The sequence below is a fragment of the Syngnathoides biaculeatus genome, chromosome 14 (genome assembly GCF_019802595.1).
Source record: "Syngnathoides biaculeatus isolate LvHL_M chromosome 14, ASM1980259v1, whole genome shotgun sequence".
In the NCBI taxonomy this organism is placed as follows: domain Eukaryota; kingdom Metazoa; phylum Chordata; class Actinopteri; order Syngnathiformes; family Syngnathidae; genus Syngnathoides; species Syngnathoides biaculeatus.
Genome location: NC_084653.1, coordinates 18,603,783 through 18,621,209, shown reverse-complemented (window position 1 = coordinate 18,621,209; position 17,427 = coordinate 18,603,783). Strand labels below are relative to the sequence as shown.

Sequence of the window (17,427 nt, the reverse complement as noted above, 5' to 3'; positions counted from 1 at the left end):
AACAACACTGATGGAATGTTATAAACTTTTTTTAATTTTAATTTTTATATTTTTAGCATTTTTAAAAATCCCTCAAATATCCCAGTCTTTTGTTGCTCCTGTCGAAAATTTTTTTGGTTACCTATTTAAGAATTCAAATTACAAAAAAAAAGAGAATATAAGCACAAAAAAAACCCACAAAAATAATAACAACAACAACAAAATACAAATAATATCATTCATCAGTTTGATCATACTGTATGTCGTACTACTTAGACTGGCTCATGATTGGAGACACACACCATCCAGAATACCAGAAAAGAGAAAGAAAGAAAGAAAGAAAGAAAGAAGAAAGAAAGAAAGAAAGAATAGTAGTAGAAAAAGTAATAAAAGAAGCAAGACTAAGTGCGACTTTAGTCCAAAGAGGCCAGCCATAAAAAAACAAAAACATTTTAGTGAGTTGAGTTACAAAGAATTATGCCACCAAGTCGTAGTCATGCTAACCTGTTCTGTTTGTTTGGTCATGTGATGTTAGCCATGTAGCGAAATAGCTATTGTTCCGTTCATTATCACAGAGTGCATCGACCAGCAAAATTCGACGTTGATTTTTTTTTTTTTAGCAGACAACCTGTCAAACTTAGCTTTTGTTGTGGTCCTGGAGCGTTTTTTATGCACATCGGGGAGGGAAATCTTAACGTAGCCCACACAGCAGGATAATCACTCACGAGAATATTTTAGAGACTTCTGAGAATCAGGTCCTTCCTGACTTTGAAAATGCTCACATTATCGGTACGTGTGTTGTACGTAGCCCACTTTAGTTCGCGGCGTTTAATGCATCCGCTTCCCAATTCATTTAAACTCACATGATGGTCAGAGGGAAGAGAAATTCTTGTATACAAACAATCACGCACAGGGTTGTCGCCACACCTTCACAGTCACATCAACTATTCAGCAAGATGAGACGAGGACCGTGTTTACTTCTATCAAACTTTCATTATACTGAAAGATGCACGACGCATGCTACACTCGATGTACAGATGGTGTTGCAGGAGAGAGCCGAGAGCGAGATGAGAGATGCGGGAAAAGGGAAGCTTTTCCCCTTTCCGACTCGGAACAGTACCTTTGGATATGAATAGAATCGCCTGACTCAAAAATAGTACTTTTCTTTTTTATCGGTTTGCTTTGAAAGTGGATCTCGAGCATTCTTACACTTGATTCAGTGACTTCATCACTTCCCTCGAGGCGGAGGAGATATAAATGAGTCAGGGACGCTCAACAGGATTCTTCTCTGCACGCAAGCAGCAACTAGTACGGGAGGGCTGATACTTTTTACCACCGAGTCGTGCTACTTGGGCTCCAACAACAAAAGTCAGGCAATGTCATGGTGGCTGACTAAGAAGTTAGAAGAGTTATTATGAGATGAAGTAGGTTGCATTTGATTTGCTCTGGATTATGTAGGGCAGTGTGATGTTTTAGTGGTTACCACGTGTGGCCCGCAGTCGATAAGGTCCTGGTTTTGTATTTTGATACTCTGGTTTCTGATGGACCCTACGATTAATTGGCAATCAGTCAAGGGTCCACCTCTCAGCCAAACCTGGCTAGAGTAGGCTCACCAGTTGTTCTGTCATCCATCCATCCATCCATCCATCCATCCACCCATCCATCTATCCATCCATCCATCCATCCATCCATCCATCCATCCACCCATCCATCTATCCATCCATCCATCCATCCATCCATCCATCCATCCATCCATCCATCCATCCATCCATCGTACATATGTAACTGCGTATTCCTCAACCTATCCCAGCTGACTTTAGAAAAACTAAACTACAACCTGGACTAGTCACTAATCACCCCCAGGGTACTTCGAGAGACAGACAACCGTTGGCATTCACACTTAAACTGGAACTGAGTGAAAACTGAGCTCCCGATGCCTGTACAGAAGTTAGATAAGCGAACTATTACACCATCAATACGACCAAGCTGCACTAAAAAAACAATATGCTCTTTTTCCGTTGGAGCAGGTGAAAAATTTAAATAAAACAGAAAACGTCTTTGACTTTATTCTTAATTATCTTTGCATACAAGTTGACATAATTTGATGTAGTTTTGGAGGGGGAAATACTGTCTCTCACCAAATGAATGAATTAATTACAGTCTTCTTCTTTTTTTCACCGCTGTTCTGCTGCCCTCATACATGTCCTGCACTCTTCTAACAAATTTCTCTGCCATGCTGGACTTGCACATGTAGTACCACAGTTCCTCTCTTGGTACTCTGTCATAGGCTTTCTCTAGCTCTACAAAGACACAATGTAGCTCCTTCCGACCTTCTCTGTACTTTTCCACGAGCATCCTCAAGGCAAATAACGCATCTGTGGTACTCTTTCTAGGCATGAAACCATACTGTTGCTCGCAGATACTTACTGTACTGTCCTGAGTCTAGCCTCCACTACTCTTTCCCATAACTTCATTGTGTGGCTCATCATCTTTATTCCTCTATAGTTCCCACAGCTCTGAACATCTTTGTTCTTAAAAAATGGGGACTAGCACACTTTTCCTCCATTCATCTGAAATCTTCTCTCCCGCTAGTAGTCTATTGAATAATTTGGTCAAAAACTCCACAGCCACCTCTCCGATTGCTTCCATATCTCGACTGGTAGGCCATCAGGACCAACTGTCTCTCCATTTTTCATCCCTTTCAGCGCCTTTCTAACTTCCCCCATACTAATCACAGTGTTAAATTGAAAAATTCTACTACTTCCCGAACTGGATAGAAGGAGTTTAAACTAACAAGGGAATTATCACAACACATTCCTTGTAATTGACAAAACATATTGATCACCAGTTAATATACGTGCCCACTTGAATACATCTTGGTGATGAAAGATGTCACATGTGCCATCCAACTGCATATACGTTTCTGACAAACTCCGCAATGTACTTCTCGTTTTATCGGTCACGTGACTGTGGGAAAAAAAGTTGAAACCTTTGGTAGTTTCCCTAGTGTGTGTTGTGTCCCGTCAATACAAGAAAATCATCTGCCACATTTTTCGACAGCAGATTTGACATTTATTAACTCAGCTTTCAGAGAGGCACTATATACATAAATACATACAGTATGTTCCCATATCAGGAGGGCAACAAGCAATGATAAAACTGTGCCAAATAAACAATTTTGGTTTCAACATTTCATATTTCTATGTACACATTGAAAATAAGAAGTAGGAAAATAAAAATATTCATATCTTAAATACTTCATGGACAAAACTTTACATAGCATACACAGAAAAGAAGTTTATAGACATTTTTCATGGAAACCATTTGTACTTTCGTCACAGTAGGAAAAATAGTGGCGTTCATAAGAGGAATAACGTCCGGACCCAATGATAATATGTCAGTGTAAAATGTGGGATACACTTCACACAACTGACGCTGTCGAAAATTTGAAATGTACATGCTCGCAATAAATGTTATAGATGTCGCTCTTGTGATGCGAACCAAAGACACTTTTTATAAAATCTTAAATGGCTCGATATTAGTGTGAAAGTTACCAGCCACAATGCACGTAGTCTGATTTTGGATCATTTGTACTGTATACAGGCAGCAGCTATTTTGTGACCCCCCCCATAAAGAAAATGTATTTTATTATTTAATGTCATTCCATACAAATTTTTACCGAGGACAATCTTTGTTTTACAAATATTAAGTTATCCACAAAAATAAAATAACTTAGATAACACACTTATGAAAACATACACTCTTTACATTTAAGACAAAATACATACATATTAGTAATATCTCCCAGAGTTCTCTTGGATGCAGTTTGTGCTTGTGCAAAAAAAATCAATGGAACGCAAACAAGTAGGATTCCTGATTTTTTTTTCTCAACACAGGCACAAAGTGTAATTAATAATTAGGAAAAGATCTGACCAGAAGCCAATCAACACGTGCACAATTTTATCAACTTGTAACCATGTCAACGTCCTGATTGACATAGTCACATAGAATCGGACCTCGGAATATCCACAGATGTACATTAAGGGAAGCTTGCAATGTGTGAGTGTCGCTACTGCAATACAAAGGCCATAGCGTTACACGCAAAGCAGGAAATACTCGGTCGCCTTGGCTATTCTTAGCATGTGATTTTTGGCAGTGCGTTCATACGGTGACAATACATACGCAGCATAACTTTATTTACAGTGCTGCTGTGGAAATGCTGGAAATGGCAGCCAACCCCATGAATCCAACGTTAAGGGTCAGACCGCAAAAGTGTGATTAGCGCGGGATAGCACTTGCTCTACCGGCGGCTAATTAGTTTTTTATTTCGGCATCCTCAATTAGAACAGGAGGAAATGGTGCCAGTTGTGTGGGTCTGATAGGAGCCATCCCAGGAAGCAGCAGCAGCAATCAGATTATCAGATCTGGCTCTCGTTTGCCTTAAAGACCCCGTGAAGTGAATACCAGGATTTTTTTTTTTTTTTTTTTTTTACCATTTCAGTTTTCCTGATTTTTTTGGGTGTACAGGGACGCACTTTGGCCTCATTCGCATCAGGGGTTATTCAGCGGAATTGTGATCTTTAGTTATCGCCCCAGCTATGCCTACTATAGAGCTTGAGCATGTGACGTCACCATTTTCACGGCGCCATATTGCCAGTCAAAAAGAGTTGCTCGACATTGTAGGAGACATTGAACCGGAGGAGAATATTTACAATACCCGAGACCTGCTGTGGTGTTTGTTGTCACAACAGACGAGACAGATATTCAAAGAGATCATTCTGTAGCTTATCAGCTGAAAAGACCAGAAAAGATCGATAGATTTTGGCAATTAAACGTGATGGCTGGTGCCCAACCAACTACACACGACTGTGTAGCGATCACTTCACGTCAGGTAGGAATTATTCTTCTCAATCTCAAATTCCCAAGAAGTATTTATAAGAAAATAAACTTTCCATCACACGGAGGTTTACTGAAGTTTAACGTGTGGCCACAACGCACTTCCGTGTAAGGGGGCTGAAGCCTATCCCAGCGGTTTATTTTCTTTTTTTAAATACGCATTGGACACATTTGAGAACAATGCATATTTAAAAAAAAAAAAGTCTGTCACGGAGAAATTTACCAAAGTTTAACGTCTGGCCGCGACACGCTTCGTGTACGGAGGAGCTGACTCGCTGTCTTTTTTTTCTTTTTTTCAATCATTGTTAATGAATACGAGTTTGTGGAATACCAGGGGTCATTTATTTAAATATTGGTATTTGTATTAAAAAAATGCGAGTGGCTCTATCACTTTGTGGCATTTAGTCTTAATCAAAAACAGATCCAGTAACAAAGTATTTGTATGCGTCCAGACTTTTCTACGCTTTTGAAACTCTACTGTGTAAATCTCGACGACTCACTTACCAGATACATGTGTAGATCCAGTAGTCCAAGATAAGCGCAAGCGGGGTACTAGTCCAATTTCTTATAGGCAACATCCCCTTTCGGCATTAAATATAAGTCCTCCATGCCAGGTGTTTCTCATTTTTCCACGTACCGTCGTTTATTATCACCTTGTAAATGCTTAATGGTATCGGATAAAAGTCTGGGCGTCATGCTATAAGACGTATTTTCTCGTTGTCTCCAATCGACTTAGCATTGAAGAATGCTTTGCTGGACCGACACTTCCGGGTTAGGGTTAGGGTTAATCCTAACCTGATTTGATGACGTAGGTGCACGAGCTCTATACCCGGAAAAAAATTCTTCCCTTCAGATAGTCTGGTGTCATGGTTGCTATAGAGTGCCTCATTGTTGGCAGTGAGTAAAGTATAGTGACTAGGGTGGATCCAATTACTAGAGACAAATTCCTTGCATGTGTTTTACATACTTAGGGATTAAATCTGATTGGCATGTGGATCGGGGTTTAGGGCTGTTTTAGCTGCTTTGGAGCGCCTCTTTGCCAACCATGAGTGCATGCACTTTATGACGAGAAAGACGGAAGTACCCGGTAGTGGGAAAATAGAAAATAAACGTGTGGACTGGAGCTTCGTGCGGGTGTAGCAACACTGGAGTGCTATTTACTGTACATAGTTTTATGTGGCCATAAGAAAGATGCAAGACAAAGTAGCATCCATTTTTCCAAGTTGAAATGGGGGTATTTTGTTGACTGTTGACCAGAGTGTGATTTCAGCACATTCACCTGTGTTCATATTATATATATGTATATATATGTATATATATTGAAGCTTCAATGAATACACGTCATTTCTTTTAATCTAAAAAAAAAATCTTAGCAACCATTTCAGGGTTTACCCCGCCTCGTGTGCGATGATAGCTGGGGTCGGCTCCAGCACTCCCGCCACCCTTGTGAGGATAAGCAACTCAGAAAATGGATGGATGGATGTTTGTAGCTGTTAACAACATTCTTCTCCGTGGTGTGTCGACTTTAAAACTTTTACTTTACAGGGACCTTAAATTTCAGCCTGTAACATTGGCTCCTCGTTTATTATTAAAAGAGTCTTAGTTTCACTCCCGTTCTAGAAGCAGTACATTCTGCTTTGGTCTAATTTGCTTGACAGTGAGCTTTTATAGCTGTGATATACATTGCACGGCCAACAGAGTGTTAGTTATTGCTAGAATTACCAAGTCCTAGTCTAATCCACAAACATAGAAAAAGGGGACATTGATGACGAAACCGGGCCCGGCATCTGGGGGCTCCGGACGTACGCTACCAAATTCCCGTGTCTTTGTTGCTCTACGTAAATAGCAGAAACATTATGTTACATTGTGTCTATGCTGTAAAATACTGTCTGTGAAGCATTTGTTTCATAGAACATTCATATTATTTTACCTGCAGAGCGATGCTTTTTTTTTTCTTTTTCTTTTGGTGTTGTTGTTGTTGTCTACAGTATTTGCATTTACAGCTTTCAGATACCTGACAGAGGTGTGCTCCTTTGTATCGGAAGAAATGCGAAACATCCAACGCTCGTAGAGTTGTGGCAGCTTTGGGCACGTACTGCATGTGCGCACGCTATTCCGACATGCAAATCAATCTTTCTGCCGACTGAACTCTTCACACTCTTCATACATTTTTGCCCGTCGAACAGAAGACAGAGCCCGGCGGTGCAAGGGAGTGGGGGAGCATATGAAACAGTCGCAGCCCCCTTTCTTGTTACGAAAGGGGGATTTGAAAAGGGTATTTTTTGCAGGGTTTTCTTGAGGGTGCAATTCACGTGCTACTTCATTTGCACACGCTGACCCACTCGGTTATCCTGCACTCTTCGCACACCACGTAGCAACACCAGTGAAACTTGCAGTTGCAGCGTTCACTGCGCGTCTGCTGCAGGATGTTGTGGCCTCTCCCGCAGCACAGACTCTCGCAGTTGTCCATGCCCGGACTGGTCTTGTTGCAGATGCGACCCTGCGTCCCCGCCGAGTCCGAGCCCGGGTCCCGCTCGCAGAAATCGGGTGACTTTTCAAAGTAGACCAGGTCGTTAATGCTGGGCCTTCTGCGGTGCGCGTGGTGGTGGTGGTGGTGATGGTGGTGGTGGTTGCTGTGATGGTTGTGGTTGTTGTTGTTGTTGTGGTGGGAGTGGTCCAGTTGCCCGGTGTTGCGGTTGTGCGCCTTGATGAGGGTGGCGACGTGGAAACGCTCCTTGAGGATGGAACCGACCACCCGGAATTCGGGAGTGACCTGCCAGCAGGTCTTCAGCTGGCAGCTTCCCGATGTCCCGTGACACTTGCATTTCCTCCGCATGTGATCCAGTACGACCTGGAGAAAAGAAGCGAGATGAAATTCATACATTTTGGAATACAAAGAACCAAAGTAACCAAGCAAAGAAAATCAGGATGTTTTTGTCCTGATTTTGCCGCTTTCTCACCAAGAATGACAAACACTAGACACTTTTATGTCATATGAGATTATCATTTAAAGATTCCTGGAAGAAAAATTGTCTCTGTAAGGAAACAGGAATATGGGAAAATTGTTTCTTGGCTCCTTTTTGGCCATTATAGCAAAATATTGCGTTAAAAATGTTTTTTTTAAACATACTATTCTATTTTCCAATCGAATAAGCAAGAAGAACACAAATCCACTCAAATCCTAGACACCTGCAATGGATATTTGAAGCTTCCAACAGTAATGATTAATAATCAATTAATTCATAATTATTCCATGGCTTACATAGCTTTATTTTTGTGGTCCAACAGTATTATTTTCTAAAACTAATGGAACTTAATACCCTTTATCTAATTAAATATTCCATTGCACAAATTTCTGATGGAATCATTGCAATAAAATGATCACCGGCTTTGTTCAATCATCCAACCATAAGTGTTTTTTAACAAATATAGTATATTATCTACTTAATATATACCAGGTCTCTTAAGATTTAAAGGCTGATTCTTATTGTCATGTTATTTTTCTTTCCATTGCAGCTCTCATATTCCTGTTTAAATAAAACATTTGTTTTTCATGTAATTGAAGTATAAGTATAAAGATAAGGAGTAAAAGTGGAAACCTGTGTTATCACTGGAGAAAATTCCCTCAAGATATTTTTGAGATACTGAACTGTACTAAAAAACAAAACAAAACAAGATGATGCCTCGAGCCAGAGTGTGCAGATAAATGAATGGATAGCAAAAGACTGAAACAGATCCTGGAATTAATTTAATTCTTCTGTTTGAAATGGATCCATTAAAAAATAAACAGAGCAAGAAAAAAAACATTCCCTCGAGCTACGTAGCCAAAGTCAATAATATTTTGTCACATCCGTGTGAAAATGAGCGCCGCGGTATGAAAGGGAAGCTATCAGACCACCTGTAGAGAAAGCACATTCCGAACACGTCACTACAAAGGTGTTGAGAGTGATGATCAGAGAAATACTTCTTAATTTCTCTATTACACTACCTATTCTTGGCAAAATTAAAACTTATAAAAACGTACATAAAAAGTACAAATACATCAGTATCATTCTTCAATGTGACAACATAGGGTTTGGAAGGAAGATCGCCCACTGCACACCGGGAGTCAGTGATGAGGTATTCAGACCATTACAGACTATAAACCCTCACCACTGAGCTGTGACAGCTCCACCTCCCTGCAAAATGAGCTGAATGACTTCTTTGCTCACTTTGAGACCCACAACAGATTCCCCCCTACTGGTGACCAAGTGTTGACACTGACCCAGGACAGCGTGAAAAGACCTCTTGATAGGATCAATACACGAAAAGCCCCGGGCCCAGATAACACACCTGGTTGTGTTCTGAGGGACTGTATACATGAACTCACAGATGTCTTCACGAACATCTTTAACACCTTCTTGTGTCAGGGTGTTGTCTCCACGTGCTACAAAGCCACCACCATCATCCCGGTCCTGGAGTATTTGTCTCGCTCCTGTCTCAATGACTACGGTCCGGTAGTGCTCTCTCCCATCCTGATGAAGTGCCTCAAGGGGCTAATCATTCATCACATCAAGCACTCCCTCTCCCCCTTCTTTGGACATCATCCAGTTTGTCTATCGGTCTAACCTGTCAACCGATGATACCCTCCACTCTGCCCTCACCCACTTCGACTCGAAGGACTCAAATATCAGAATGCTTTTTCCTAAACTTCAGCTCAGCATTCACTACCATCATCCCTTAACAACTGATCTACAAACTAGACCACATCGATTTGCGACTGCCTGCTGGACTTTCTGACAGAGAGACTGCAGGCAGTAAGGGGTCCATTACCCTACACACCGAGACCCCTCAAGGTTGTGTCTTAAGCCCCCTCCTCTTTTATCCTGCTGACATATGACTGCACACCAACATACAGCTCTTTTATTTACTGTGACATGAGCAGCTGCGTTAGTTACCCCTTTACTCAAATTTTCACCCCTAATAAATGTAATAGAATACTTGGGGTCAACAATAAAGAGCAAAGGAGAGTGTGATAAAGAAGTGAAGAAACGGGTCCAAGCGGAGTGGAACAGTTGGCGGAAGGTGTCTGGTGTTCTATGCGAAAGAGGAGTCTCCGCTAATATGAAGGGGAAAGTTTATAAAACAGTGGTGAAGCCATGATGTATGGATTAGAGATGGTGGCACTGAAGAAACATCAGGAAGCAGAACTGGAGGTAGCAGAAATGAAGATGCTGATGAAGGTTCTCGCTTGGAGTGAGCAGGTTGGATAGGATTAGAATTGAGCTCATTAGACGGAGAGCCAAAGTTGGATGTTTTGGAGACAAGGTTAGAGAGAGCAGACTTTGATGGTTTGGACATGTTCAGAGACGAGAGAGTGAGGATGTTGCTGAGGATGGAGCTGCCAGGCAAAAGAGCGAGAGAAAGACCAAAGAAAAGGTTGATGAATGTTGTGAGGGAGGACACGAGGACAGTGGGTGTTAGAGAAGAAGATGCACGAGATAGACTTAGATGGAAAAAGATGACACACTGTAGCAATCCCTAACGGGACAAGCTGAAAGGAAAGAAGAAGAAATCTAATAAAATACACTTGGAGTTTGTACGTGTGTTAAACATTAAAGAGGCCTCTTTTTGTAGCTCAGGCCAAGTGATGCTGGCAAGGATTACATTATGTACATGCAACTGTTTAAAAATAGGAAGGGGAAAAAAAAAAACATTTCCCGGGTGGTTCTTGTGCAACTGTGGCCTTTTAAATGTATTTTTGCTGCTATCACTCATCAAACTGCTTAGAAATATGAAGCATCCGAGAAAATGCATTGCAAAGTGGCTTTTTGGTTAGAGCAAAGAAACAAAAATAAGATAAAATATCCCCCGTCTTTTGCGTTTGCCTGTGCCCATAAATGCATTTCAAGATAGCGGCGAGTAGCTAGTGTGGCGTTTTGAATAAACATCTCTTATTGGGAGTGTTGAAAAGACATTGTGATCGGGGCATGTGTGCGTCTAAAAGGCTTTTTTGTAAACACCGGCATAATGGCTTTAGCAGCAATCGCAGCGAGTTGGATTTCAACCCCAGAAACACAAACACACTGGACTGAAACACATGGCAACGTCTGTAATCATAAAAACTCTCCAGCCTACTTAAACTTGAAAGAGTCAGACTGACCTACTGTCAAGAGTCGTAATTGCAGCCACATTGCTACCGTTTGATGGTTCACTCACAGCGGGTTTGTGGTTGTAATGCGACGGAGGTGGCGGTGGGTGGGTGGGGGGAGCGAATCCTGAAGCATTGTTGTCGTTGCGGGGTTAAAGCAAATAAGACTAGATTAGAAGTTTAGCTTCACAGCAACGAGACGATTGCATCTCTTGAAATCCCGAGTTTAGTTTAGGACAGAGCCATCTATTAATCACGCACCTGGAATGCAGTCAACACTCAATACACATATTAGAAGGGAGTTTAGCTTTTGCTGTTTTTTTTTTTTTTTTTTTTTTTTGTCTGCTGATCTCTTTGGAGATTTGGAGGCATCCATTGGCATGAAGTTGAAAGGAAAGGCGTCACACACTTCACAGGTAGGGCGAGATCGGGACGCTGCCTGCGCTTGCTCCAGACGTCTTCTGACAGAACGTCGTGCGAAGTGCCGCTCCACGCCACAAAAACGAGCAGAGAACATTTCATTCAAGCAGAAAGCAAATTGGGTGAAGTTGCTGTATGTGACCTCATAAATGCGTGACACCGATTGTATTTTTTTTTAAAGGGGCTTTATTATATAAAAATAAAAGACCCTTTTTGAAAAAAAGGTAATAAGAGCAAAGTTTGTATAGTTCCGTAATGATATTCAAAAAGTTAAACTTTCATGGATTATAGTTTCAGGACCCACATTTTAAACAATTGTACATATTTGGACCAGCCGACACATTTAGTGTGAAAGTAAACAACCCTTACATTTATTATTTTTTTATTGGCCTATTTCTAAAAATAAGCCTGTGAGTGAGCTCGTCTGCCTTTGCACGCCACTATAACTGTATGTATCAATGTTTTTTTTTTTTTTTTGGACTAGGGTTAGGTTATTAGGTTGGGTTAATGAAATTATTTTCACTCCCCACATACACAGATTTTTCTATAAATATGCATAGGCCTAGTTTGCAATAACCAATAATTACTCCAGTGGTCACTTTTACAGTTGAAAAATTACACTGGTGAGTTGATGAAGCCACCAAGAATAAACAAAAATGTAAACTTTTATTTTGGGGCTAAAACTCAATTCAAGTTATTATTTCATTTCAAGGGTTGGCTTCACAGTTCTGAGGTCCCTGGTTCAATCCCGTGCCCTCCTGTGTGGGGTTTGCAAGTTCTCCCCGTGCCTGTGTAGGTTTTCTCCAGGCACTCCGGTTTCCTCTCACATCCCAAAAACTTCCAACATTAATTGGACACTCTAAATTCCCCCTAGGTGTGAGTGTGAGAGCAGCTGTTTGTCTCTATGTGCCCTGTGATTGGCTGGCAACCAGTTCAGGGTGTACCCCGCCTCCTGCCTATTGACACCTGGGATAGGCTCCAGAATTCCCCGCGCCCCTCGTGAGGATAAGAGGCTAAGAAAATGGATGGATGGAAGTCATTTGAGTCGCTGCTGTGGGCTTGTGTGCTCTGTAATAAACCAATAAATAACCATCTGCTGGGTGTAAATTCATCATGAAAAGTGTTCATGGTAGCCCTGCGTGCCCCCCCCCCCCCTGTCATAACGGCGCGCCCCCCGGTTTGAAAACCACTGATGTAACAGCAGGCTAATTTATATATAAGAATTTACGTATAGAAAAATAAATACCAATACTTTATTTTCACACTATGGGCAGATCCAACGATAGATCCAATAGAATAGAAACGCAATACAGCAACATGAAATAAACATTAGGCATGGCAGCATGGCAATCACGTTATATGTACAGAAACAGCAAAGTCAGGAATTTTGAATGTAAATAAACGGTAATAAACACAGGGGGTGGGGGTAAATGTAAGTTAGCCAGTGGTGGCTTTGCGTGAGCATCATTCATTTGCATTTCCCATGCAGCTCGAGCTGTCCAGTAGTCAGATTTACTATATCATAGTGCAATATAAAAATCGACCAATATCGTTGTTATTTTGATCTGAAGGGTATTATGTTAGCTCATCTGCGACAATAATGTACACACATCTTTTCTATAACGTCATCCTTGTGCCTTACTCTCCAGGCACGCTCAATCAACCCATGCTTAATCCATCTACTACATAAGTGTTACAGTTGGATTATTTCTGAATAGATTAGTCACGCCTGTATGGGGAGATCGGGGGGATGACGTAATAAAGAGGCCGCTGTTATTGTTATTCTGGTTCTAGTCAGGTGACTTTAATAAATGGAGTCTGTACGGTGTGCACGTGTAACAAATGTTGAAAGTACGTCGGTCAAATCTCACTCCTCGAGAGCTTGATGGTGCATTCCCTCCAGACGTGAATTGAAATCGTTCATGGCGATCCTGGTGAGGATAAGCGGCTTGGAAAATGGACCATGATGTGCACAAATAGGTGAACATTCGTCAAGGGAAAAACATACGATGGGATGCGACTTAGGGAACCGTGAAAATTTGCTTCTTCACTGATTCGAAAAACATGCTGACCACTGGTTAATAACACATTTATTGTCTGAGTTTATTTTCTTTCTTTCATTCATTCTTAAAACCCCTTTTTTAAATGGCTATTCAGGGTAATATTAATAGAATGAATTTAAATATTTCCTCGGTTATGCTCAATCAGGTCAACTTTTTGAATTATGGCCACACACCCGAACTTCTTTTACCTTTTTGTCAATATGTAGACGTTTATTTTTTGCTTTAGAGGTTCAAATATGGGTTCATGCATAGAAGTTGTGTCGGTGTCGCCACCTTCTCACGTTGCTGTCCAGGAGGAGGTGGTAATGGTGTCGCCGCCTTCTCACGCTGCTGTCCAGGAGGTGGTGATGGCAATGGTGTCGCCGCGTTTTCACGCTGCTGTCCAGGAGGAGGTGATGGCGATGGTGTCGCCGCCTTCTCACGCTGCTGTCCAGGAGGAGCTGGGGAGTTCTGTGGAGCCACCCCGGAGCTGGAGAGACTTCGGGATGGCTGTGAGGGTGGCGGTCTTGGCTCTGGTCCTTCTCTCAATCATCCTCTTCGCTCCTGAGGGCTCCCAGCCGCTTCAGGACCTGGAGTCATTGGTGACCAATCCACGGCTGCCTCCTGACCAAGCCTCGGTGGCGACCAGTCCCTGGTCGTCTTGCAACCACGGCGTGGGAGGTTCTCGTCCGGAGCAGTTGCCTGCCTCGGCCTGGTTCCTGCTTCGTCGTTTGGTTCCTCACAGAGGTCGTCCGCCCGAATCGCCCCTTGGGGACCCTGGTGCTTGGCGTCCGGGTCGTCCTCCTGACCTGTCCACCCGGACGCCTGCCGTTTGGTGGCCTGGACACCCCTTCCGCCCACCCCTGCCTGTGTTAATTATTGTCTGTTTCTTTCGTTTAGGCACGTCTGGGAGCCGTGACTTTGAGGGGGGGTACTGTCATGATCCTGGCGCTCCAGCCTGGGCTGTGCGGGTGTCCGCGCGGTTGCTCTGATTGGGAGGTGCGCCTCATACAGCCTGATTATGCTGTGTATTTATATGACCCTGATGACGACTGGCCGGCGCCAGTTCGTTGAGCTTCATGTCCCGTTCCAGCACTCTCGTATCCCTGATTGACAACCTGTGTGTGTACCGACACCTGCCCGCTCACCTGCTCTCTTCTCCCGACGTCCCAACTGCCGCTGCTGCACCGAACTGCCTGCTCGATCCCTGACCTCGGCATATAATAAACATTTCTCCTTGAACTACCTTGCATCGTCCTAGTCCTGCATTTGGGTCCTACTCTCGTTCCGATGGGACGTGACAGAAGTTTGAACAATGACAGCGAAACATTCAGTTCGCAAGTTCTTACTTTGACCAATGTCTTCTATTCAACAGTAAGTCAAGTTGGTAACATTTGAATAATGAACTGTTAAAAATTTGTCATAAAAACTGGACCTGAACAAAAGAAATAGATTCAATTTTCAGATTCATCAAAGAAAAATTGTCCTCAATAAAGCCGAAAAACATAACATAAAAAAAAGGGAACCCAGTCTAATTGGTCAATCCCTATTGTGCACCTCACCTTTCGCAGATTGAATTACAGAATCACTCTCTTATTCTGCAACTACGGCACGTGACTCAACAATGGGGAGTGATCATCTCTTTTGTTGATCCCAGCATTTGTGGGGCGTGGTTGGGTGAGCTGAAAGGGGGTGTACTGTAAACGGAGGTGGTGGGAGGAAATGAAAGAAGAAGACGATGACAGGAGGAGATTATTTTAGGATCGGCTCCCTTTGGTTTTTTTCCTCTGCTGCCTGTAGCGAATGTGTGTGGGTGTGTTATTTGTTGAATCACTAAATATTTTTTCTCGTTGACTATATGGTAAAAGTCAAGCAAAGTCAATATTGATATACTTGCACAGTACAGCAATCCCCTACCCTTTTTGTATCATGGGATGGACGTGAAGACATACTTTGAAGGACTGACATGAGATAAAAAATAAAATGATTACAAATACAACTTTTGCACAGTGAATCAGCTGGTAAAGCATTGGCCTCACAGTTCTGAGGTCCCGGGTTCAATCCCGGACCCGCCTGTGTGGAGTTTGCATGTTCTCCCCGTGCCTGCATGGGTTTTTGCCCACATCCCAAAAACATGCGACATTAATTGGACACTCTAAATTTCCCCTAGGTGTGATTGTGAGTGCGGTTGTTTGTTTCTATGTGCCCTGCGATTGCCTGGCAACCAGTTCAGGGTGTACCCCACCTCCTGCCCGTTAACAGCTGGGATAGGCTCCAGCACTCCCCGCAACCCTCGTGAGGATAAGCGGCCTAGAAAAATGGATGGATGGAAAATACGGGTAACCATTACACTGAATATACAGTGGTCATTGCAATTTGTGGAAGTCATGCACATTTTCGAAAAAAATCTTCCGGCCTCATCCAGTGTTCCATAACATAATGAAGTCATTCCTAAAGTATGGTATGGCTAGTAGTACTTAAAAATACGATATTTCCCTTTTAGAGTACGACATAAAAAAATGCACACACACACACACACACACAATGAATATTTCCCCAGTGGAAAAAAAATTCTCAACTTAATTAATTTACTTAATTAGTCACGTTTTTGTCATAAAATGACATTTCATGAAAAATATATAATTTAACTTGTCCCCCCAACCCTATATTAAATTAGAGTTTTTGTTCAAACCAACATTAAAAACTTCCTTCACAACCAAAGAGGGCTGTTGAATTCAAATAATGATAACGAGAAGGGCTGGCAGCGAATGAGGTGTTTTAAATGTACTTTTTCATTTAAAAAAAAAAATCTACTGTGTCATTGATGAACTCGAAGGGCCAGTATGATCCTTTATTTTATAGCTCATCAGGATTATGGTACTTGGATAGCTAAGAAACCACTGGCATTGCACCTTTAAATAAATAAACATTTCTATGTTTCACTCGTTCTATTATTTCTCTTGTGGTTTTACTGGGCAATATTTGATGGTCCTGGTACCTGTCTTAGTGTGCTTGTAATATCCATAAGGTACAGCATACTGACGTCAATGTCGTAAAGTGATCCAAGTATTGCGATGTTCTTGTCTGTTGTATCACACAACTTCTAAAGGTGTCATGATCCCGCAGCTTTTCTGTGCACTTTATCGAACGCAACATTTTGGGACCAAAGACGTAATTTCAGTTTCCCCCGCTGCTCTCGTTCCTCATTGCCAGTCCCCTTGGTCCTTCCGGTGTGAATATTTCCAAACTAGATTAGAACAGCCAAAGCTAGGCATGCTACGTTCTCTCAAAATGGGTGAGTCGCAACAAAGTTCTGCATTTGTCTAAACAAGACGAAGCACTTTCCATCATTTTAAGTTTGGCTAATAGTTCAACCCATGGCGATTGAGTGAGTGCGCATGTGTCTGTTGCTTGGAGCGGTGTAGGACTGCAGTGCATCATATCAAGTTCTTTGAAATGTTTTGGCTCCCATATTTTAATTTCTGACGCACGGGGTTGCACTGCACGTCGACTCGAAAGATGGAATCAGTTCTCATAGAGGACCCCAGTGGGAGACAAACATCTGGCGAGTTTCAATTGGCTCACAGAGTTGAGACGGAGGCGTCTATAAAATAACCCCAGACGGAGATCAAACACACGCTGCTGGGCGCAGATTTGGACTGCAGGATGCAATGAATGGAGGGTGGGAGTGGAGAGGGGGGAGGGGGAGAACACCTCGTTGGAGGCGACTACTGTGCAGCAATGGAGTCGGTTTAATACCACCGGAGGTGGAATCCGAGTTGGTTGCGGAAGTCTGATCGTTTCAAAATGCTTCATCGCTTAATGTCTGACCCGTTATCGTATTCTTTTGTTACATAACACAGATCCCCAGCCAAACTCAAAATTGCAAAGATCGACTCCTGCGCTGCTCAAGCAAGAATACGGCACTTGTTACTTTTAGTTTAGATTTTTTAACACATT

At 42.3% G+C, this 17,427-nt stretch overlaps 2 protein-coding genes across 6 annotated transcripts in view; one reads left to right on the top strand and one right to left on the bottom strand.

Moving 5' to 3' along the window:
• LOC133512463 (uncharacterized) overlaps window positions 1-14,719 on the top strand; it is a 44,875-nt gene extending 30,156 nt beyond the window's left edge. The window contains exons 3-4 of one of the 5 annotated variants that reach the window (XM_061842127.1): window positions 13,782-14,214; window positions 14,368-14,719. In XM_061842127.1, coding sequence (XP_061698111.1) covers window positions 13,794-14,214; window positions 14,368-14,459 — 513 coding nt within the window. In that variant the 5' untranslated portion in view covers window positions 13,782-13,793 and the 3' untranslated portion in view covers window positions 14,460-14,719. Of the gene's footprint in view, window positions 1-13,258; window positions 13,406-13,781 lie in introns of those variants that run through there. The other 4 variants (XM_061842123.1, XM_061842126.1, XM_061842124.1 and 1 more) reach the window with 4 other exon arrangements.
• wnt10a (wingless-type MMTV integration site family, member 10a) overlaps window positions 6,442-17,427 on the bottom strand; it is a 35,286-nt gene continuing 24,300 nt past the window's right edge. The window contains exon 4 of the mRNA XM_061842267.1: window positions 6,442-7,726. Coding sequence (XP_061698251.1) covers window positions 7,196-7,726 — 531 coding nt within the window. The 3' untranslated portion in view covers window positions 6,442-7,195. The remainder of the gene's footprint in view (window positions 7,727-17,427) is intronic.